This window comes from Manacus vitellinus, unplaced genomic scaffold (assembly GCF_001715985.3).
Source record: "Manacus vitellinus isolate BGI_N305 unplaced genomic scaffold, ASM171598v3 scaffold_3_pilon, whole genome shotgun sequence".
Lineage (NCBI taxonomy): Eukaryota > Metazoa > Chordata > Aves > Passeriformes > Pipridae > Manacus > Manacus vitellinus.
This window is the reverse complement of record NW_021940535.1, coordinates 5603573-5628566: the sequence shown is the minus strand read 5'-3', so window position 1 is coordinate 5628566 and position 24994 is coordinate 5603573. Positions and strand designations below refer to the sequence as shown.

The 24994-nt window shown below is 39.5% G+C and overlaps 1 protein-coding gene across 1 annotated transcript in view; it reads right to left on the bottom strand.

The window, feature by feature from the left end:
* The window catches only part of CNTNAP2 (contactin associated protein like 2), a 1004683-nt gene that overhangs the window by 105319 nt on the left and 874370 nt on the right, over positions 1 to 24994 (bottom strand). Inside the window, exon 16 of the mRNA XM_018075661.2 lies at positions 945 to 1115. Coding sequence (XP_017931150.2) covers positions 945 to 1115 — 171 coding nt within the window. The remainder of the gene's footprint in view (positions 1 to 944; positions 1116 to 24994) is intronic.

Below are 24994 nucleotides of genomic sequence, written 5' to 3'. Positions count from 1 at the left end.
TCTCTTTCAACATTAGCAAATTCTATCATTGCCTTTTTTTTGTGCATCAGTATTTAGAGCTGGCTCCTTGGTGTCCATGAGTAGCTCCTGCAGCAAAAGGAAGCACACATGCTTTTCCCAGTGCTGGAGTGCAGGGAGGCTGCTTGCTGCACTCATATAACCCCACTGCTGTAATGTGCTGCTGGGGGCTGTAATAACAACCACCCAAAGCACAGCGGGCCTGTTGCTGCTTCCATTTATGGCAGGGTCGAGGGAGAACAAAGGAGACATAAAACATGTTTCTCCCTAATTCAGCAGCTTCAATTTCACTAAGCAGAATTCAGGTACAGCTGAGGATTTCCGCACCTTTCCCTGGAAAGTTTGCCCCTGGGCCATTAAAAATGGTTTAAATAATAAAATTAATTCACCTGTTGATATCGTATACCCTCTTTCTCAGATCAGCAATTTTATTAACAGATAATGCTGATAAAGATTTATTTTTATGAGATTTTTTATGGTTTTTAAATATCATATGCAAGTTTTCAGCTCTTTGGCTCCTTGCAGTGATGATTAGGATGGTCCCTCTTTTTTCTTTCTTTTCCTTGTTTCTGAAGCAACCATGAAATAAAATAGAAAAGCACACAGAGCTGAAAAAATAAGCTCTTAAGAAATAATTCTGACGTGCAATTTTGGAAACTCTTTTCAGGTCAGTGTCAGTTTTATAATTGATGTTACTAGTTCTATTCTTCTTTGTATGTTTTCCCCAAATAAACAATCCAAATATATTTCAAGTGCTCTTCCCACATAAGGCAACCTGAAAATATGTCAAGCAGCTTGATTTGGAAGTTTTTCCAGAATGTAGTGAGCGTACATATTTTCCTGAATGATACACATTTCTTGAAACCTACTATCTCACATAAACCCTGTTCAGGTGCCAAGAATAGTGATGAGAAGCATATACTTACATTTCAGCTCCAGTTTGATGAAGTCAGTGTTACCCAGATTCTCAAGGAACACCCCATCCGAGGCTGATGTTTTGAAATAGAAAGAGATGTCTGCGCTGGTTTCCCCTTGGAAGGTGGAGAAGTGGAGGTAAGATGATGAAGTAACGAAAGAAGCTGCGTTCCAGTAATTCCCTGCATGGGATAGACAGGAAAGACACATATTTCAGTGCTCCCTTGAAGCTGTCTGAAAAGTTGAAGCTTTTAATGTCAATATATGCTACAGCGTTGTTTATGCTGAAAAAAACCCCTTCAAGTGTATTGATTCTACTACCTCCTTTTTGTTTTTCTGGGTGCAGTGCATCAGATTTCAGAAGGCAGAGCATGTTTATTGTACATTTATTTTCAAGCTCCTAATTTATCATATCCAGTCATACTCAAATATGTTGTTACTACATGTTTAGTATAGTAACATTCAAGTAACATTCATGGGAGAACAGACAGATGGACAAAACACTAATTTGATGTCTGCCTCACCTCTGGCACGTTTTGGTTTCATGCATTGCTTCATGTGTGACTTATCCATCTTCAAATTTATTCTACACAGCTACACAGCTATACCCCCTTCTTCTGAAAACATAGCCATGTCTATTAGAAGTGTATTAATATGCACCAAAGAAAAAAATCCAAGAAATGAAGCTAAGCAATACAAACACAATTAGCATGTGCTCCTAATTGCCCCCTAGTACATTTCCATTGTAGAAATGTAATAATTAATAATATCCAAGACCTATTACTGTACTTTAGCTAGCCTGATAGTCAAATTCTGTGCAAGGTAGCATTACCATGCAAACACAAAAAATTCACAAGATATAAGAGAAGATAAGATTCTCTTAAAATTCATAAGAGAAGGCTTCAGAGTGACCTAATTGTGGCCTTCCAGTACCTGAAGGGAGCCTACAAGAAATATGGAGAGAAACTATTTACAGAACCATCTAGTGATGTGACAAGGGGGAGTGGTTTCAAACTGAAAGAGGGTTTATATGAGATATTAGGAAGAAATTCTTTACTGTAAGGGTGGTGAGGCACTGGAACAGGCTGCCCAGAGAAGTTGTGGATTCCCCATCCCTGGAAGTGTTTAAGGCCAAGCTGGATGTTGCTCTAAGCAACCTGTTCTAGTGAAGTGTCCCTGTCCACGGCAGGAATGTTGGAACTAAATGATCTTTAAGGTCTCTTTCTACCCAGGCCATTCTATGATGATTCCATGATGATGATATCAGTGATATGGTAAGCCAAAGAGAGACTAAACCAGCTAGTTCTAGTTTAATCAGAATGCTTATGTATCCAGATTCAGAAATTTATTAGAATATCCTCATTATGTAGCCACAGCTGAGCCTTTAGTATGCCAGCTAATAAACACAATAATAAACTACTTTCCATTCCAGTCAAAACTCCCAGAGATTGGTTTTCCATTATTTGATTATTGAAGTACCTGATAATGCTATTATTTATCTGGTTAGCACTGGATGAATATGAATGAGGATGCTGAACCTCAGCACTGCTTATATATAACAGCACTGGCCCACAGCCAAGTCAGAAGTATTATTATTTGTGTAATTCATTAATTTTTATTCAAATTTAAATTGAACATCTGAATTAACAGAAAGCTTTATGTTTAAATACATGCAAACAATTGCCTTCCATAGTACTATCCCATCTCTTCCATTTAATTCTGCCTCTCTCAAGGATGCAGAATGAGAGTTTTTGGGAAAAGAAGCAGCTTTCTGTTTACTCCAATGCATCAGAGGAGGAAAGCTGTAACTGAGATTTTGTGTGTATGTGTATAAATGTGCATGTGAGCGGTGAAAATGGGAAGAAATGGACACTCATAAGATAGCTTTGTGAATTAACTGGTTGAGCTAGGTCAGCTAGCTTCAACATGTATTACTATTTACTCTACTTACACAAACTAGTAATTTCAAGATTGAATATTATTAATTATTTCCATAGAAATGTTAACAATCTTCATATCATAGGCATGCTTGGGCAAGAAATATCTGATAATTAATTGCAAAGTCTTTCTCTGGAAACATACCTAGTGATAAAGCAGCACAGATAAAAAAGGTCTGGAATTTTATTTTCATTCATAGTCTCAAGTCTCTTTCTATCTCTCTCTTTTCAAAATGCTTCCTCAATATTAGGGTTGCTTATGATCTAGGTGCATGAGTGCTTTGTCAATAGTCTCTTAGTACAGGGTCCAGATGGACTTAGTATATATGCTTTTCCACTTGCAGATGTACCTGGACATCTATATTTTTCCCCTGGGAGCTACAGATATGCTAGATCTTGGCAAACTCTCAAAACAGGTTTCATTCCACTTGCTGAATAAACTCACATGAAATAAGTGGGACTTTGACAAAAAGTCAGGCATATATTAATACAGTCCTTGTTAAGCAGCTAATTTAGTTGCCCTGAATAACCTTGTAGAAATGCTTGCATGTCTTTATAACTTAAACAAGTATTTCAGATCCCTAGGTTTACATTCTGAATAATACCAAACTTATAAGCCTAAAATACAAAGAACATTCGACAAGCAAAATTGCTGTGAGAGAGAGCTACAGAATTCAAGTACTACTGGAGACAAATCTCTCCTCAGTGAGAAAGGCTCCCTAGCCACCTCACTACAGCAAAGGAGACCAGGCTGACTGTGCAGCTGCGTCGCTGTCCAACCAAATAGCATGACTGCAACGGGCTCTTCTCTCAGGTTTCTCCCCTGGCCAGGGATGCTGGTTAAAGACGAGCCTTCTGCCAGCATGACCCAGCCTTCAGTCACTGCATTCCATGTTCTCACCATACTTGCATCTCCTGTGCGCCTTACATGCATGAAGAGCCACAAGTTAGACGGATATCTTAATTAATCACTTCCACTGATGCATTGACAATGGCTGCGTTGAAAGGAGCATATTTTTGTCATGTTTTATTTTGTCATGTTGTGGTGCAATGAAATCCTAGTCCCTTAACTGGAGCTTCCCCTACAATACAGTATATTATTATAATTAATATTGCAATAAAGTAAATAAGAATAGGAGCTGGTATATGAAATAGCTATGTATTTAGTAGTATTTTTTTTATATCTTTTTAATTATCTTGCAAACTTGAAAGCACTAAATGCAATTTAACATAGACTCAGTCTCCAATGCTGGGACACCCTGTGTTAAATCCTTAATTATGACAGTGCATAACTAAAGACCAGGTTTGCCTTTAAAGGGAATTGATTTCCAGTAGTATGTGACTATTCCTTTTTATAGTCAGAGATTTCAGTCTTTAGTATTGGTTGTGGGTTCACCCAACAGGCCCCGGCCATATGGCTAAGATTTCAAACCTTTGCCACAATATGCTTACAAGAAGGGCTACAGCTACCAGTACACCTGCAGGGCCAGGTAGGTAGGTGGGTTCATATGGAAGTGTGTGTCACCTTTTTACTGAAACAAAATGAATCAATTTTTACTTAGTGCTGCACCCAGCCTACTGAAGAGTTTCATCAGTAAAGATTTTATATTTCATTCAAAATGCTGTGATTTGGCTCTGCAGAAAGCCTTGGCTGCAGATGTTACTGGTGAGAGTATGAATACAAATAATGCAGACAGAATAGCAGAACCTGCATCTTTAGAGAGATGTTTTCATGGGCTATTCATAAGAAATTCCTATAAAGATAACATCATGTTTTCACACATAGGTATACATTTGTCTCAAAACACTTTCAGGGGAAAAAGACTTTTTATTCAGAGTACAAGAGAAACATTTTGCTAAATATGCATAATGATCTTTATCATAATGATACTTTTGATAAGAAAGGGGTTCCCTAAGGGAATCTTGTATAAAAATCCACTTCACACACATTTATTATTGTTTCTTGGTAGGAACTTTTGTCAGTCACTGTGCCTCAAAATTTCTTCAGTACATTGTCACAATTCTTTCCTCAAATGGTTTGAATGTATCAATCCTACAAGCGTTTTTCTTCCACTTTAGGCTGAGCAAGCTGCAGATGGAGAAAATTCGGACAGGAACTTAAACCACAGGCTAGAGTTATGGCAGCGGGAATATCAGACCAATCGAAGGTGGGAAAGGGAGTTTATTTAGAAAGAACACCCTAATTGCTAAGTTTGTGATGTATAAAAATACCACAGAAGCTAAGGAGGATTTTTATTGTATTATCTGAAATATGACATTATAATTTTACTTTTTTCTTTGTAATCTCAACCATAATTCTGTAATCAAGACCATAGCTCTGTTGTGCATCTCCGTTGTTTTAAGCTTACCTAATGTTTAAATTTGATTTAAACCAATTAAACAGTTACAGAGCATGCTGCTGTCATGGAAGCACAAATACAAATAAATCAAGGCACAAGACAAGCCTTTTCAGTTGTTTGCAGCTCAAGGTAAATGTGGAGATCCTCAAAAACTGTCTGTGTTTCTCACAAAATTGCACGTTTCTTGGTGATGGCATTAAGTCTCAGGGCATGCAGAGGCAGGCAAGGGAATTGCTGACCACAGCCCCAGAGGAAACTGTCATGGATATTTGCCTGGATCCAAGCAGGAATCAGAGCCAGAGTTGTGACAGAGGTGCTTCAATGGACCACATAACACTATGATTCTGTTTTCAACTTGCATCAAGGTTACTCACAGCTCTGCTTGTCTGCTGTGGAAATTAAAATCCAACTCCTTAAGCTCCTGCAAAAACAGTCTTACTGCTTTCTCATTAGTTTTACTACCCCTGAGTTACAGTGTTTTAGTGTGTGGCAGCTATGTCACTTGAAAACACAGAGTCACTGGTCTTATAGCAATCAGCCTTTCAGCTTCTTCCTTGCAATATTTTTGTCCAGAGCTCCCTTGCTGGCTCCCATCAATATCTTCTTTCTTAGTGTGATTGAAATTCATGCTGTAACACCGTCAATTTCACTTTTACATTTAAACCCCATTGAAATGGATAATGGCAATACCAGAACTGTAAAAGACATCAGTGCTTTTAGCCCTGCTAGGCAATCGCACTGGAGAACGAATGCTGCAATGTCAGGCAGCTCTTATGTATTACAATAGTCCAAAACCCTCCAGGGCCCTCATCTGCAGCAAAACAGATTTTCTATCAAAACCATTATGTGAATAAAATGTAAGAATAGTCTTCTATTTCAGAGAAGATGGATGTGTGAATGGAAAACTGTTCTGTGCCACAAAGTAATGGATTGAGATTATCTATACAATTATGCTGAACAAATCAAGTTGGTGGGATTTTTTTCCTTTCTTCTGTTTCCATTCTGGGAAAGGAGTCTACACATGCACACTCAGAGCAATTTGGGTATCAGTGCAACAACAATCACACCTTTGACTCAACTCTTCAGATGCACTTCAGTGTGGAGCTGGCCATAATGAAAACCAAATTTGCTGTCGGACTTTTTATCTGAAAAGTCAAAGAAAATTGGTAGTATTTCTTGCACTGAGTTGTACTTTATTGTGAAAGATGTAACTATGACCTCAAAGCAGGGCAGGAGCTTTTCTGCCATCAGTGCTAATCTTAGTAGAGTTGAGATCACAGCTTCAGACTGAACAGGAGGGGTGTGTGTGCTGGGGGCAGAGGAAAGCAAAGATGGCAGGTTGTCAGCATTCTGTCCTTTGCTGAGAGGGCTACAATGCTGGTGGCTTCTTCATGACTGGACAATCTGCTTAGTGTCATTTTACATTGTGCTAACATGCTTTTAAACCTTTGTTCTGCTCTGGTCTGCATCTCCATGACACATTTACTATGTGTTTTACTGTACAATATTCACTATATTTAATGTATATATGTTTTACTATACATGGTGCACTTTGCATATCTTCTTTGATTTCTTTGGTGCCCTTGAAATCAGTTTTGACCAGCTCCAGTTTTGAATTTATTTGACTGTTGGTGAGTAGTTCATAGCCCTGGAGTCCCCTGTATCAATCAGTGCACAGTCTTGTGTCATCCCATGCCTGCACCTCTCTGCCCCAAATCCCATGTTTCCAATTTTCAGGACTGCAGAATGTGTACTGGTTGTGTATTTCTCTGCACTGCACCATTATTACTGTTATTGGTCCTGCACTTGGGTCGCAACAACCCCGTGCATTGCTGTAGGCTTGGGAAGAACAGCTGGAAAGCTGCTCAGCAAAAAGGGACTTGCGGGAGGGAGTTGGTTGACAGCTGGCTCAATGTAAGCCAGCAGTGTGCCCAGGTGGCCAAGAAGGCCAATGGCATCCTGGCCTGTATCAGGAATAGTGTGGCCAGCAGGACCAGGGCAGTGATTCTGCCCCTGTACTTGGCACTGGTGAGGCTGCACCTCAAGTACTGTGTCCAGTTCTGTGTCACTGGCTTCAAAGAGGACACTGAGGTGCTGGAAAATGTCCAAAGATGGGCAGTGAAGATGGGAAGGGTCTAGAAAACATGTTTTATCAAGAGCAGCTGCAGGAGCTGGGGTTGTTTAGCCTGGAGAAAAGGAGGTTTAGGAGGGACTTTATTGCTCTCTTCAACTATCTGAACGGAGGCTGTAATGAAGTAGGGGTCAGTCTCTTCTGCCATGTCTCAAGTGAAAGAATGAGAGGAAATGGCATTAAATTGTGCCAAGGGAGATTTAAGGTCACCAAAAAAAAAAAAAAGTAAAATTCACTGAAAGAGTGGTTAGGCATTAGAATGAGTTGGTCTCAGGAAATGTTCCAGAGTTGCCTGGATGTCACACTTGGGGATATGATTTAGGGGTATTTATGGTGGTGCTGCACTGACAGTTAGACTAGATGGTCTTGAAGGCCTCTTCTAACCTTGATGATTCTGTTAGTCATCAATATCTCATTCTGCACAAAGTAACTACTTTTTACTAGTATCTATATAAAATGGGGTTATACCATAAGAAGATAAGAAAAGGTAAAACAAATTAGGCATAGAACTCCTGTCATTAGAAAAAAAATGGTGTTTTGGCTAAATGAAATTTGAGGCAGGGGTCAAAATAGTGCAAACCTGTCAAGCCTCTGGCCTTGCATCCTCAGTATAATACCCACAGACTCTATCTAGAAATAACAATATTTTGTTTCTTGGGCTACAGGTGAACAATTTTTCAGCATCACAGTAGAATATAATTTGAAAAGAAGCATGTAAATTGCTACTTAATTTAAAATTAAGATGGTAGTGTCCTGATTTACTCAATCCTAACCTGAATCAAGAAAAATAAACCAAAAGTAATTGCTACACAAAATGTTGGCTTAATAGCAGAAGTCTTTTGACAACACACAGGGAAAATAATCCCCAAGTCAACAGATGGAGAGTGTATTAACGCTGTATAATAGCAAACTGACTTACACCCTTTCAGGCTAAATAAAAATATAGGTTAGATTTCAATTTTCAAGATAAAACTAGCTGTGCAGCTTTCAACAAAGTAACAAATGGCTGGAAGTCCAGAACAAAACCTGCTGAGAATTTCAACACATATAAAGATGAGCTCAGAGTTAGCAAAACAGAAAAGTTAGCTCTGCAGTGGTTACTGTCACATTAAAGACAATTCAGATTTTAAAGGATAAATTCTAGGCTGTAATTTATTTTTTTTTTTTACATTGACCTTTTTTTACATTTACTTTTTTTTTTTAATTTGCTTAGGCCATCTAGTCCAACACTTCAGGGCTGACCAAAAGTTAAAGCATGGCTTTAATGGAATTGTCCTTAAATACTCTCTTAAACACTGAGAGGAACACGGCAGTGGCCACCTCTCCGGGAAGCCTGTTCCAGGCTTTGACTACCTTCCCAGTAAAGAAATGTTTTCCCATGTCAAGTTCAAACCTTCCCTGATGGATGCAGCTTTTAGCCATTGTGTCCTGGCACTGGGTACCAGGGAGAAGAACTCAGCAACTCCCTCTTCACTTCCTCAGCTCAGGAAGCTGTAGGGAGCAGTGAGGTTGCCCTTTAGCCTCCTTCACTCCAAACTCAGAGTCCTCAGCCGCTCCTCAGAGGGCATACCTGCCAGCTCCTTCATCAGCTGTGGTGCACTCCTCAGGACACATTCAAAGACCTTCAAATCCTTCCTAAACAGCAGAACCCAGAATTGTACGCAGTATTCAAAGTGAGACTGCACTAATGCTGAATACAGTGGGACAGTCACCTCTTTGGACCATCTGTCTTGCTGTGCTTGATGTACCCCAGGATGTGATTTGCCCTCTTGGCTGCCAGGGCGTACACACTGCTGACTACTGTTGAGCCTCCTGCCAACCAGCACCCCCAGACCACCCTCTGCAGGGCTGCCTTCCAGCCACTCCTCCCCCACTTTAGGCTTGTGTTGCTCCATGCTAGGTACAGAATCTGGCATTTTGATTTGTTAAATTTCATCCCATTAATCATAGTCCAATACTCCATTCTCTCTAGATTCTTCTGCAAGACCTCTTGTCTCTCAAGAGAGTCAACAGCACCTCCTGGTTTAGTTTAATCAACAGACTTGCTGATGGTGCTGCATCCCAACTGTTGATAAATATATAACACCTTCGATTTCTATATTACACCTGAAACTCAAAGTAATTCCTTGAGGCTTCTCTTCTGGAAGTTTATTGCATGCATCTTCTCTGAAAGCGAGATCCTGAAAAAGGTTCTGTCTCCTCATTTGGGTGGTGACCTTCCACAGGTGCCCTTGCCTCCTCCATTTGTGAGAAGGTTCTTTGATCTTCACTTACAGACTTTTGCCAGCTCTTTTTTACTGCAAATGCCAAAAACTCTGCATGCCTGCCACTGCTGAGACAACTATTGATCTCATTACAGAACTTTTTTCTCATGGGTGCAAGGTCTAAAGCCCCAAACTCCCTCATGCATAACAAGAAATCAAGGAGAAAGTAAATGTATTTGAAGAATTACAAATGCAGGTTAGCCTTAAATTACTTATTTAGAAGTTAGAGTCTTAGCCCTATTATCTTGAATCAACTTGAGTATTATGGTCAGTAATGAAAGACATAGAACAACTTATATCAAAATTTCAGCAAGATGGATAGCAGTTTATCTGCCATTATAAATTGTCTGTTTTCATAAAGATTCTCAAGTGACATACCACTTACAAGACACAGATCAATGGATATAAACACAGACGCTAAATTTTTTTTACTCTGCCAGTCACTATATTTGCTGAGTGAGGGAAAAGTGCAATCACATTTATCAGTGAAATGCTGGACTCAATGAAAGAGATTCAGTGATGCAGAAAGGTTTCCAGCACCCACTGTGTTACCTGCAATCATCTTTGGAAGATCGTTTTTCAAAAGTCTTGCCTCCTGGTCACAACACCTAATCACAATACATACCCTGTCACTGCTGGCATCATTACTTTCATCTATCTAAAGAATGAAAGGTCCTGATCTGGCATGGTTTACAACCTGGAGCTGTGTAATGTGCTGATGGAGCTTTAATGATGCATGTAAACTGGTGTCCTTTCAGGGGAATTTTTTTTAAACAATAAGTGACCTGCAAACATCAGCTTGATTGCCACTGTGCCAACGCAGTATGCAGGAACCCTGTCATGATGGTAAACATTAAATACAGCAACCTGGTGCTGTCCACAAACCATGTTACTATGAGCATCTGATTCTCTATTGCCTTCTAGATATTGGTGGGTGTTTATAGATCTACAAAGGAATTGTAAAAGCTTACCATTCCCATCTGGTAATACTGCATGAGCACTGTATGCTTAGCACATGTCTGTGCAACATGAGACAAAGACACAAGGACAATAACATAAAAAACAGTAAACTTTCTTAACAATTCAGTTTCTCTGTGGTGAACTGCAGGAAATGGTAGTTCCCTGCTCTCCAGATCCTTGGCTAGGTATATGGACAAGTTCAATAGAGTCATAGAGCCGTTGTCCTGGCTCAGCATCATGTGGACAACATGATCCAGTAACTGTTTCTTCTTCTGCCATTCCCATTTGCTATTCCTGACGTGACGTTTTACAAGACGCATGTGCTGGGTAATCTCCACACAGCTCTACCCCTCTACATTTTCTCTTCTTCTCTGCTTAGGGTGACATTTCTGTTCCTATTTGCAGCTTTAAAGTCATTGGTGTTTGGCTACAGATCTGGCCTCAGTGTCCTGGCTCTTTGATCACCTGATTTGTGTTCTCCTAGAGCAGCTCCACTTTCACAGTGGAAAATATTCTTCAGAATAAAAATGTAAGATGCAATTTAGTCTTGATGTAGTACATTAACTATTCTTCATGCCATTGATTCCAGAATTACCTGTTATTCACAGAGATAATGAAATTATTTTGCTTGATCTTCTATTACTTGATTTCAGAGTCTTCTGAACTAAAACTGAGAATATCTAACTCAAAAGATATGACTAGGTCCTTTGATGAATCATAGTCCTCTGAGCTTTGATGAAACTTATGGCTAAAACAATTTGCTTGAAGTATTAACTTAATTCAGCAGGTGCATTAACACAAAGTTATGCTGTTCTACTGCTTATTTGTAGAAATATACTTCCAATGACTCCTTTGTTCATGTCCCAATCTCAGTTCCACAGAAATTAATAAATACTTCAGATATACACCATACCTAGAGTTGAGTAAAATTATCTTCATTCTTATGGTGCCACTCAAGTTTTATGTCACTGTAACATTTTTTGGCATGTAGTTTTTATGGATGGTTGCTATTTACACTCAATTAAGAGCATTTGAAAAGAATTTGAATTATAGAGATGGACATCCTGTTCTGAATTCAAACAGGTAAGAGCGTAACACCTCTGTGGCATCCTGTGAGACACTGGATCTGTAATAGTTGGGTTGGAACCACCTCAGGGTGTGTGAGAGTGTGTGTGTGTGTGTGTGTATGTGTGAAGGGGGAATGGAAGTGAGGCGGCGTTGCATCCCCCATGGCAGGCCTATGGAGCCCACTTGGGAAAGCCATGGAGCAGCTGCCAGTCAAAACCAGTTTGAGAAAACTATAATATCCCACAAATCCTGGAGCCCCAGCCCGGCCTCAGACTGGCAGGAACAATGAGAACACTGCCTCTCACCCTGGCCTGGAATCCCAGAGTGGCTGGTGGGTCAGAGCCTCACCTGTGGGTGTTTGCCATAGGGACCAGAGCAGATAAAACCAAGGGCATACATTTGCCATGTGTCACAGCCCTGCCATCTGGACATGTGAGAGCTTCCACAAGGTTACAATGGTAGCTATATAATCTGTCTCTCCCTCTTTCTCATTCTTCTCTCTCCTTGTTCCCTCCTCTTTCTTTGCTCCTTTCTTGATGTTTTGGGCAGCTTAAGGCAGGTGGGATTGGATATTGCCAAGTTGTAAGGGTGGTTGTGTGCGGGGTCAGTAATTTAGTGGAATGCTTTGTTTTGATTGTATGCCACCCTTTTGAAATTTTGCCAAGTTCTCTTATTTTCTCCCTAAATTATCAATAAAAGTACCTCTTGGGAACAAGTATGTGGCTTATTTTCTTGATGTTATCTCGAGATATAAAAGAACCTTCTATATTTTTAAAAGTAAAACTGCAGTCTGAACTTGCGGCTCTGGGGAGGTGTGTTACACCTCCCAGTCCTAGACTGCTCTAGGGTCTGAGAAAAAACTAGTGGAGTTTATGTTATGGTACTGTTCCACCCCAGAAACTGATGCTTTGGCTAGAATATCTGCTCTATTATGTGCTGTGGCCCTGGAAATGCTCCTTGATATGCCTATGTTGGTCTAGCCTTTTCCCCTTCAGACTTTGCAAAAGGGTCTTTGAAAAGTAATTTTACAGTTCATTTCTATATCATCTATGCCAGAGAAACTTCTCACATGGCTGCACTTGAGTCTTTATTTCATTCCCTGCCTGTTCCTTATCTTTAAAATAGCTCATTAAGACTATCACTATGCCCAAATATCTTAGTGCAATCTTACTATCTCAGCAGTGTTCTAAATCCAAGAATGCAAAGAAAGTACTTACAAAATTTCAATTTAAAAATAACAGTTTCCCGTATTAAGTGGTCCCCTAGAGACTTGTGCCTGGCTATACTCCCTTTATCCACCTTTTTTAGTCTTAACATTACCATTAGTGCCACTGTTATATTGTTATCAGAGAGTACAGTTATGTGGGCAAAGGGGGGTTCCCTGTAGAAAGGTGAGCTTACTGTAGAACTGCAGCTTTCACTCTTTGAACAGTCATCAGCTAGGCCCTTTTCAAATACCATATAGGTGATGCAAGTGAATATATGTAATGTAATAGCAAATCTAAACCAGAACCCTAACAAAATTTTGTTAGACTAAGTAGGTCATCGTATGAGAGAGAAGAGATCTACTGGACTCGTCTTACAGCTTAGTGGTAACAGCACTGAGACCAAGAGTATATGTTAAATGTCCTTATGAATTTAACGAGTGTTAAACCAATCAAAGTTCACAGATGTATGAGAAAGACTTATACATAGCATAGCACACCCCAGTAGAAAATTGTTAACTTTAGAATTAAAAAAAAAAATCTAGCACCAATAATGTGCTAAAGGTTTAACTTCCCTAGAGACCCCTTCCAACTCAACTATTCTGTGAAAGTACGAACAACAGTTCTGCCTTGAATAAAAATGACAAGGAAATAAACTTCATTCAAAAATTGAAATGAAATTATTATTTTGGAAGTGAAATGATTTGTGAAAGTAAACCACTCCTCTGCATCTACAGGAGATCTGATTCTGACCTCTTGCATATCATGTATGGGCAGTTCTACTGTTTATGGCATTACACTCTACAAATTTGAGAGCATTTACTCGTTGTTTACTTCCCAAATCTTTTCCACCTCAGCCAAAATAATGCGCAATGAAAGAGAAAACAGCATGAAAAAGATGTCTCAAAGAGAACAAAGTTCTTTCTTTCTCTGCTTTCCCTCCCTCCCTTCTTCCTTTTATAGGCTTTCCTATGATAAATGTCTCTCTACTAAGCAGTCATCCAGAAATTTGGACTTGTAAAGAATGTTTCAGTTGGGATATAGCAACCAAAGATCTCAGATAAAAACTGCCTTAATACATTTTACAAAGCATTGCACTGAGTTGGAAAACCATGCAGATCTAAAACTAGATTTCCAGAACACAAAAGGAATCCCTTGCAATGAAGATTTTTATCTGAAATGGAAGGGTGATTTGGGGTAAAGGCACTGTGCCATAACTTAGTTATTCTAAATTCAGTTTCTTGGTTCTGACACTCTTATCATACATGACCCTGGTCAAGCTGTTTATGGCTTATGGCTCCAGAGTCCAAGATCTCTGAGGTGAAGCAAATACTTCTCTCTCTTCCTTTATAAGGTCTTTTTTCAATATTGATCTTGCAGGATTGTCAACATTTGCAGCAAACTGTGGTTATAATCTTAGGCTGCAAGAGGCAGTTTCTTTTTGTAAAACACAATACTGAACTTGACTGGAATTTGCACACGTTACTGTGATACGAGTGTTGACAATAATTTTCCGTAAATTTACTTCTTACCCTTCACATTATCCAAATGCATTGGTTTGTATGAAGTCAATAAGTAAGTGCCAAAACATTTTGAAAATGGAGAACACAATTCTTAATGCTGATCTTCCTGCTCGAATAGCAACATATCTATGTGGCAACATCATTTATGGATAAAAATATATACATGCATAAATAATAGATCTAGCAACACCTAAAAAGCAAAGATGACAAATATTTTACTATTTGTTAAGAAGTAAATATTTCTTCACAGTGTTTTGCAACTCTGCATGACTGTAATTATCTCATGATGACCGAGATACCCATCATGTTGCATTACTTACGACATTTCTTTCCAATCTAAATATAAATGAATGAAATAAATTTCTTTGATCATTGACGATTGCTGGTGATTTTTACCCAGATTTGCTTGAACCTCAAAAGCACTGTATCACTTGTGCTATCATGCAGACCAGAACAGAATTTTCCATAGGATTCCATTTATAAGAAAAAGAAATAAATATCTGACATGGTAGATCTCAGCTTTTTAGAGGGGAACATCACAGTCATGCTTCCTATCACAGCTACTAGATCAGGCATTTGGTGTTGAGAAAGAGTTCAGGCTATACTAAAGAATAGGAGCGCTGGTCTGTATTTGGTCTAAACAAGAAACTATTCACAACCTGTGAAGAGGTTGGGCTGTTTGACATCAGAGGTGTTTTTTCCTTTGATCTACAAAGTGTTTCTTCTTCTGCAAGAGGGAAGAGCTGTACTCTGACACTTGATACAGTTTTCTTTGTCAGAAAATGGTAGGCTTTTTGCACAACAATCTTGAGTTGCATAAGGACACAAATGGACTAAAATCTACTTATATTGATCACCTGAGATGTCAAATATACCTTTAAAAGGCAGTTTTGGAGGAAAAATATGCCTGTACAGAAAGTGATGTGAATGAGGATCTGAATTAGGGAAAACGCCTAATTTTATAGGAATTTGTTGCTGCAAGAAAACCTCTGTTCTTGAAGAAAATTCCTCCAAGGACAAAAATGAATACAGCATCTGTCTAAGGAAACATTGACATGAGTCAAGGAATGCCTTGGAACAAAACCAGAGCTAACCTTGGAGATGGAAGCACTCAAGCTGTGCAGCTGCACCCAGGTCACCAAAGCATGTAATACCTCTCCAGTCACTGAGATGGAGGGCTGTGAGTTGGGAGCAGAAGCTGGCCAGCAGAGTCTTCTCACAGCCAGCACTAAGATAGGTTCTCTGCATTGTTCTGTATTCTTGTCATTTAGCTGTACCAGCTTGACTAGAGTTTGTTCGGGTATGTGGTGCTGCAGTGCACCTTGTAAACTTAACATATGCCTGTACTAATTACCTCGACTGCAGCTTGACCCTCTAAGTGGGGCTGCTCTGGCTCAGATTCAGCCTTCATGTTAGTCACTATGATGAAAACTAATCTTTGTCCTCCCTTTTCAGACTATAAATAGGCAGACTGTTACTAGCATTGCGTGTTTCCTGAGTAGTCATTGCTAACAGACAGAACAGCTGGGAAATTGGGCTCCTGACAGTGAATCTTTGCGATATCAAGCCTGTGCATGGTGGGTCACCTTGGCCATCTTACACTGTTTGCTTAAGAACACAATGAATAGAGCATTTGGCTTCAACTATCACTACTGGCTCTGACTTGTGGATATTTAACCAGGTCTGCTGTTGTACTGTGTTTATAGCCATTTATTTCTGAATTTGCTTAGTATTCCTTAGGAGCTTGAAATACAAATAAATGCAGGTCAAAATAGAAAATCTGACGAGGAGGAACCAAAAGGAACTCTATTTTTGCAATGAAGAAAAAACTGGCACCTGTGTTTATTATATTTTCTCAGTGTAAGTGAACAGTTTTCATACACATTATTATGTACACAAGTCAATATTTGTCAGCAATCCAGGGTCTTCTTGTTTTTCTCTAGAAACCTACTCTCATATCTTTTCAGTGACAATCCTCTCAAAGGCAAAAAGTGGAGCATCATGTAAGCATAACCATTCTCCCCCCACATCCCCTCTTCTTCTCCCTCCCTCCTTCCTTTTCAATCCCCCCCCCAAAAAAACCCACTCCAAACAAGCAAACTAGGAGGAATAAAGAATACCAGTTAATGAGAGATTAAAATTTGATTTTTCTGGGAATGTGAATGAAAGCCACCAAAGGGTTAGCAAAAAATCATCTCAGAGCCTGGTCACTGCTGAGCTTACCTTGTCATTTCTGATTTCATTACTGAGTTTCTAGCAGAACAGTTGAACCTGCAAAATGTCCTTTCTCTCCCATTTGCTGAGCACAGTAAGCCAGATGCTGCAAGTGCTGAGGCAATGGGGGCTGGGGAATAGTGTGGCAGCAAAGTGGATTACTCCAGCTGCATCTAAAAATTTATGAATTCTGCAGAAAGAGAGCAACAGGACCTGCTTCAGAATAGGGCTGATTGGCTTTTCTAAAAAAAAAGGTCATGGCTCAGTGAAATGCTCAAATGCTCATACGAAGGAAAGAAACATAGTCTTCATATGAGTAGCCTAAGGACAATTCTGTCCATAAATATTTATTGAGAAAAGGACACAAACAGCAGGGATTGAAAGCTTATTTTGCAGATTAAACCTGTCATGTCAGAGATTGGGGTTCGTTTTGGTTTGGTTTGGTTTTTTTTTTTTTTTTCTTTTTTTTTTCTTTTTTTTCCCCTCCAACTAATGAGTAGTTATGCAATTTGTTTGGGTTATACTTATGGTAGCACTAGTTATATTTTCACTGAGAAAAATCAGTCCTATTTTACAAGTGCAAATCTGCACTATTTCTTTTGAGAGACACCGTGATGCTAAGACAAGTTCTTCTGTTTCAAAGGCAGTTGATAATGCTTGCTCCATTAGAGGACAGAGGAACTTAAAAGCATCCTAACAAGGTTTAGCACTATATACAGTTTCACTGACTCTGCAACAGTATTAGCAGCCTCTCCCTCCAGGGAAAGAAAAGCCACAGGTTAGCAAATCAGTAATTTTTTTCTATTCTATTCTATTCTATTCTATTCTATTCTATTCTATTCTATTCTATTCTTTTCTATTCTATTCTATTCTATTCTATTCTATTCTATTCTATTCTATTCTATTCTATTCTATTCTATTCTATTCTATTCTATTCTATTCTAAATCTCCTCTTCAAATAACTGATTCCTAAGTCAAAGGATGAATCTATGCTAAAAAGATAATTATTTGCAAAGTCATTGTTTTTTTTTCCACTGCCAAAGAAAGATGGTAATCCAAAATCTAGTCTTAATCTTTGTAAGCTCTTAGTTTTGCATTTTTTCTCTTCTATTACCACTTTTTTAGATTTGAAAATTAATATAAGAAGGAATTTTTTGTGTCTTCTTACCTACACCCCTCCCTCTCCCTGCTGCCAGTCTCATCCACACATATGTATATTTTGCCTTGAGAAAGAAAGAAACAAACTTTTTATTCAACTGATTATTTATCTGCAGACTACTGAATTTGGTAACCAAACTCATCTTACTCCTGTGTCATCGTACAAATAGAATGCTTTTCAAAAATACAGAATAATAGAAGGATTGTGTGCCAAATTTTACTTTTAAGAGAAGATGGATTCCTTCTTTCCTGAGATGAACCAGTATTTCATAGCATGAAGGAGATTACTCTTTAAAATGGATAGGACATATTCTGCTACTAATTACAGATGCAAATCAGGAAACGGTATATTGACCTTAATAGCTTTTAGTCCTTCTACAACTTGAATATGCCACTGCTATAAAATCTCTTAAGCTTATCCAACTTACTCAATGTTATAAGAAATTTTATCTGATATTGCAACAATTGAAGAGAGAGTTGGTTTGAATTAAAAACCTGGGGGAAAAAACATGCACCCAGACAAAGCTTTTTAAAGCTCTGTACAGATTTTCTGCTTAAACTTTAAAACAACATGGCAAACATGGCTCTTCCTTCTGGATGTAAAGCCTATTGCCCAGCATTCTGTTTGTCTTAACTTCTGTGAGTATTCCTACTGAGCAGCTTTACCAGACAAGCCTCTCAAAGCAGAAGATTAAACTTCTTCTGCTGTTCCCATGAGTTTTAATCTTGAGGGAAACACAAAATGACTGAAAAGGCAACATGAAGAGTCACATCTAGTCATGGAGGGTAATAACCAAGTATAGAAAACTTAAGATATTGACATGATCTGACATTACTTCTGTTCGAAGGTGGCTCAATCACAGATTTCTGCACAGAAAGGATACAGACTTCAAACAATTGTTCTGGGCTTGCTGCCAGCAAACCTCATAACTGAGTACTGTTATCAGTCCTTTCAGAAAGCAAAAGCAGAAAAAAAGAGGCCAAAAGGAAAAGTTCTTGTTCTTCTAATAAGTTTGGCATGGGAACATGCTTGTCAGAGAGGTACTCAATCTAAATCCTAAATTTTCTCAGAATGAACAGAAGGGCTATGGCCTTATTTCCTCATGAGGCTTAAATATAGGCCTGTCTGAAGGTAAACACTGTAATTAAATGTGTTAGTATTCCCCTAGATTGTGCCTTCTGCAAAAAGGCTGAGGAAGAGAAACCAGTACCTGCCCTAATAGCAATTATCCATTTGAGCCTCAAGTAGGGCCTCTCAGCTACCAAGGAGAGGACCAAAAAAAGGAGAAAAGCTTGGGAGCAATTAGCCCAGAGCAGTAAAACCAAAAGTACAAACAAAAAACCCAGACAGAAAAGCTCAGCTTTTGTGGGGAGAATAATTCCCATCAGCAAAAGCTTGTTTAAAGCAAACCTGATGGCCCTCAGTCTTGTTGCTTTTTGTTTCTTCCCTTCTTGTTCTAAAGTATACCTCAATATGAAGCTTTCTCTTGTCCAAGCTTCTTCATCATGTGCAGTAACTCCATGTCTTGCTTATTCATCCACCAATGCATCAGTTCCCTCAGTATGGACATCCCAGGGAATGTGAGAACAGCATTTTGTCAGGAATTTGTGTCAGAAATAGTGTGTCCAGAAGGACTAGGGAACTGATCGCCCCTAGGTACTTGGCACCAGGGAGGCCACACCTTGAATCCTCTGTTCAGTTTTTGGCCTCTCATTACAAGAAAGACATTGAGTAAGTAAGTCCAGGGAGTAAGTCCAGGGAAGGGCAACGAAGCTGGGGAAGGGGCTGGAGCACAAGTCTTATCAGGAGTGGCTGAGGGAGCTGGAGGTATTTAGCCTAGAGAAAAGGAGGCTCAGGGGAGATCTTATCACTCTCTACAACTGCCTAAAAGGAGGTTGTAGAGAGGTGGAGGTTGACCTCTTTTCCCTAGTAACAAGAGATTTAGATCAGATATTAAGAAAAATTTCTTCACCAAAAGGGTTGTCAAGCATCGTAAAAGGCTGCCCAGGGAAGTAGATGAGTCACCATCCCATGTATTTAGAAGACATGTAGACATAGCACTTTGAACTTAGTGGCTGACTTAGAAGTGCTAGGTTAACAGGTGGACTCAATGATCTTAAGTGTATTTTCCAACTTAAATCAGTTATGATTCCATGATTCATGTACAGCCACTGAAGGGAAAACTGGAACTCCTGTCTCTCCTTTCAGGAGCACTGATTGCTATGTCCTCTTGGTCAACCCTTTTTCTTCAACCTGAATGATAATAATTTCTACTTTCAAAAGCTGTCACAATGCAGAAACACTAGAAACACTAGTTTTTCTTGGGGTCTAAAATTAAACCTAAAAAAAATAAAAAAGGTAGGAAGTTGTTATGTGGTTAAGGAGAAGGAAACTTGTGCCTTTACTGGTTGCTCAGATGGGTTCCTAAATGTTGGCTCTCTGTCTTCCCAGCAATTTCTGGATACTGCTGATTTCTCCAGCTGGTCAGAGGCTACAAAAAGAGTAGTTAGATGTTGAATAGCAAACTGCTGAAAACTTCTACTTTGCAATGGCATTTGTCTGTATTTATGCTGTCTACAGTGTTTTTGTTATAGGCCTGAAATTTTCTGTTTTGTCTGACCAACCTAGGCTCCAGATGCAACTTTAGTTAAAAGTGCTTCTCTCTGCATTACCTACACTGCTGGGTCTGTGCCTGTTTCTCTGATCTACATTACACAAAAAGTTGGAACGTTGATCCACAGGGCAAGTGAATTATCTGTGTCTTCTGTGCACCATTTCTAATTCATTTTCCTGTTTGTTTTAATTTCTTTTACAGGCTTGTTACTGTTTCTCATGTCACTGCACATACAGAGAGGTGTCACCTTATCTTGGTCCATGGAACTGCAGCCACATTACTTCTCTGACCAGTCTGGACACCCTCTCTGGCTCTGTCATGAATGACTCACACAGAGCTGTGCTGGGGTATTTGGCAGAGGGAGGTCAGTGCAGATTACTGATGTGTTAGGCTGAGTAGAGCCTGACACATCCCCTAGGAGCTGGAGGAGGTAGTTCTTCCTGTTGACAGGCTGCTAGTGAGTTCTCTGCATGTTACAGCAATGAAAAGAAAGTGGTAAAGAGGAGAGACCTTGAGGGCATCAGATCATCTGCACTATACTTAAAGAATTTAAAGAAAGTTAATTTAGGTCTTTACCCTGTACTCTGCCACAGTAAGTATCTGTACTTGAAAGTCTACTCAGAGTTTCCAGGAGCGTTTCCTCATCAAGTTTCTCCTCTCTATGTCATGTCCATGGCAATTTCACCATGAAAGGGGCAATGATGCAAAAATACCACTACAGTGACAAAAGTGGAAGATGAGACAAAATTTAATCCAAATTTGGGTTTTCAAAAGAGTCGAAGAAATACCATTTGGTATTTTTTAAGACCAAATTTGGCATGTGCAGCCACAGCTCTGTAGCTAGTTCTCTGTAAGTGTTTGTAACAAATAATCCAATTTTAATTAACATGGGATATAATAACTCTTATTAAATTTAAATTGAATGCATGTTAGGGAACTCAAATTTGTAGCATTGCCCAATACAAACCTCCAGAAGTGGCAGCTTCAATCGCATTACTTCAAGTTTTATCCCTACTTTAAAAATGACCTGCTAAATTACTCTCCTAGGTAATGCATAATGCCATAAAAATTAAACACTAATTTATTACTTAAATAAAAGACATCAGAGATCATCAGGGTGTTAAACATCAGGGCTGGCTTGTTTTGCAAACCATATTTAATGGCAGACACAGCTGTTGCTCCTTAAATAGAACTCAAATAAACAACTTTTTTTTCTAAGTGGAGGCAGACAAAAGCAAGGATAGGATATGGGCTCTGAGTATGGGATTTCAAACTTTTTTTCCAGCATGAATCACGCGGTAGTGGAGCAACTCCATCCATCGCTGCCACTGGTGACTGAAAATATCATATCTTCAGTAAACAAACCCATTATTTATTTATATCACCTCCTGGGACCAGAGGTTAAAGAAAATACCCTGTCTGCAGTGTTATTGCTTTCAGTTCATGGTCTGCTGTTCTTTATCACTGCTGCTTTGTGCCAGCTCTGCTAGCCAGATATGAGACCGATAATACCCTTTCTAAAGATTCCATTTCAACTTTCCCATTCATATAAAATGGAGCACAAGCAGGAATGACACTACTTTCTCTTTGATAGCTGTTTTATTTCATTTCCTCCTCCTAGACTGCGTGAAGAACTGTGGCGGATCAAGCATCAGTCCTCCATCAAATCTGTGTTTCAGCAGGAAGAACACAATGCATACAATACATAGCAATGATTAAAAATATGCATTTTTCCCTAAGTGCTGAAAGTTAATGATGATAATAAACAATTAGGCTCGGTTTTCAAAAGGATTACAAGGGCGAGGTGGGTGACTGCAGAAATGTCTCAATGTTGAGTTTTTATTTCCCTGTATGATCGCTCAACTTCAGCATTTTGCAGAATCCGTTTTTTAGCTCTGACACCCATCTAGGTATCTGATCGATTCCGTCTCTTTAAAAAAAATCCTCCATTAGATGGCAGCAGGCTACAAGCTTTTGTAAAAAGGCAATACAGGAGGACAGAAGTTTTGCCTTTGTATGGAAGAAAGTGTCAACAAAGAGGTTAGCTTTTTTAGAACCGCTTGTTTTTGTTTGTTCCCCCACCCCGTCTGCTGAAATAGCAGAAGGACGGGCAATTTACTGTCCTCTTACATCAGATCTCCGTGTTTCAAGTATCCTGCATCTCCAGTTTCTCAGAGGCTGTAGGTGCCCTGCTTCCTTTGCAGTTCCTGTATTGGTCTTACATAAGGTGGCAGCAAGGAAAAACCAGGTGGCTTCTCAAGGAGGCTCAGCCTTGTCACCCCACTGCTTTCTTTGGAGTGGTTCTCCCTGTGCCCATGTGATATTGGCTGCAGTACAGCCTCATCTTCCTCTGCAGTGTGTTTTCATCCTTCCCGAGCCCCTGTGGCCCTTTGGAGAACTGCTCGTCCGTTTATCTTTGCACTTTAGGAATGAAATCCTGCATTATCCGGTGTTGCCAGTCAGGCAGCAGCTGCCTTCCAGTCTTCTAAAGCCAAGAGGCATTCCTAAAAGCTACTAGCCACTGGCTTCGGAGCTGAGGAATTGGGCACAGTGAGTTCAAAGCCTGCTGAAATGTCTCTTGTCACTGTCCAGACACAGATTATTGGAAAGCTGCACTCTTCACCTATGACATCAGTGGGTAATTGGTGTGGCACTGTAATCGACAGGTTGAACTGAACAAATGAAGGCAGAGGGTCTGACCTACAGCATAGGGTGATAGCTGCTCTGCCATCACCTCCTGACACTTCTTGCTGTGCCAGTAATACAGCCTGACTGTCCACATCCCAGCCTCTGACACACTGACTTATGTCAATACTGGGACTCAGGACTCATTCCTCAGTCTTCCTTCAATATTTTCTTTCACTCTGCTTTCCTTGTGGCTTCCAGCTGCTGTGTCTAAAATCACATTGTAACTTCTCTGCAATCCCTGACAAGCTTGCTTGTTCTTGCTGCCCTGCAATAACCACAAAACCCAGTAAAAATTGAGAGTTTCTTCTTGCTTTGTAAAATGCATAGATTTGTTTCATAAACAAGGACAAAATGATCACCTAATACTGTGCAAAAGAAGAACAGGGTCTGTGGCAGGTGTGTAGGAGACAGCTGGAATGGAAAGAGGCTATCTGGAGGCTGTCTGGAGCAGCAAGCCATATTCTCCAACAGCCTGCTCCCTTCCTGGAGCAGAAGGAAGAGCTCCAGGCAGATTTCATCTTCCAGATTCATATTCTACTTCCTGGGCTTCTCCACTGGTAGAACAGAAGTATTCTATCTGGAGGACCTCTCTGCATGAGATAGCATGAATGGCAGGGATTTCTCTCCAATGTCACCCCGTGCATGGTGTGCCAGTCTGATTACACGTGCCAGTCTGACATGGGAGCAAGAGTCACTCTGATAAATTATACCTGACATAGCATTTCCTCAGATAATATGAACGGGAAGACCAAGGCTCAAGAGGCCTGTGCAGACCACAGGAAGCATCCACAGATAAAATACAGCCTTAAGGCAGTACGGGAGTAGATTGCTTGTATAAGCTCGGTTTCTTAATACCAACCACAAATAGAATAAAAATCAGCCCTTACATTTTTATCACAACAATAGTTTACATGACTTTTCTGAGCTGTTTCATTAATTTTCACATTTCTTTAGTGGTCTCTATGTTCTGTGGTATAGCAACCACTGCCAGGAGAAAAGCTCCAGCCTTTGAAAGACATTCAGCTGCACACCTTCTTGGTTGTTCTGGACACAGGACACCAAATATCCCAGAGAGACTGAGGGACGTGGGAAAGGACAGTTCATGCCACTTTTGCTGCTGATCTTGAACACCCTAAACAACTTTCTTTCACAACTCTGGAAACACATACATATGCAACAAACACCAAAAAAGCAGGAGCCAGAAAGGTACAAAACAAATGTCTGATATTTTCATCATTATCCATCAATGATTTAAAATTGATAGTGCCTGCTTGAAAAGTTTTCTCTAAATAGAAAAGAATTTTGCAATAAATTAAAAGAAATAGTCACTCAGACACTCTAATAGCAATTTTTCATACATGTTTTCTAACACACCTACTGTATTCGTCATCTTCAAAGGTGGGTACTATACCTGGTTCTCTCTGAACAGGAGATCAAGTAAAAACTGTCAAACCCACAAGCCTGAATATAGTTTCCTAATTCATATTCTTAGATATTTACAGAAGTAGTCAATTCAATAAAACTTAATAAAGTGGTGGAAAATACTTCTGAAATATGGGTTTAGTAGTCTGGTTTTCCTGGATTTCAGCTCCAGTAAACTTGGTGGGTTTTTGTTATGTTTTGTATTAACATGCTGAATTCAGATGAAAATTGTATTGAAAAAACAAAGAAGCAAACATTTTGCACCTCAGAGAGAGATGTATGGAGACATCTTAACAATCCACAGATCCTTAAAACTTCTGAAAATTATATCTTCCTAAATGCACAGCGTGGTTTGCAATGGCAGGAGGAGTTTGCTTCTATTACTAGCTTTTCTCACACAAAATGACTTCAGGGTACAGAAGGATATTTCTTTTGTTTGCAGAAAACTTTCTGAATTTTAACAGCACTGAGACAAGGATTAGCAGTTTCCCACTAGAAATACAGTTCTGCTAATTC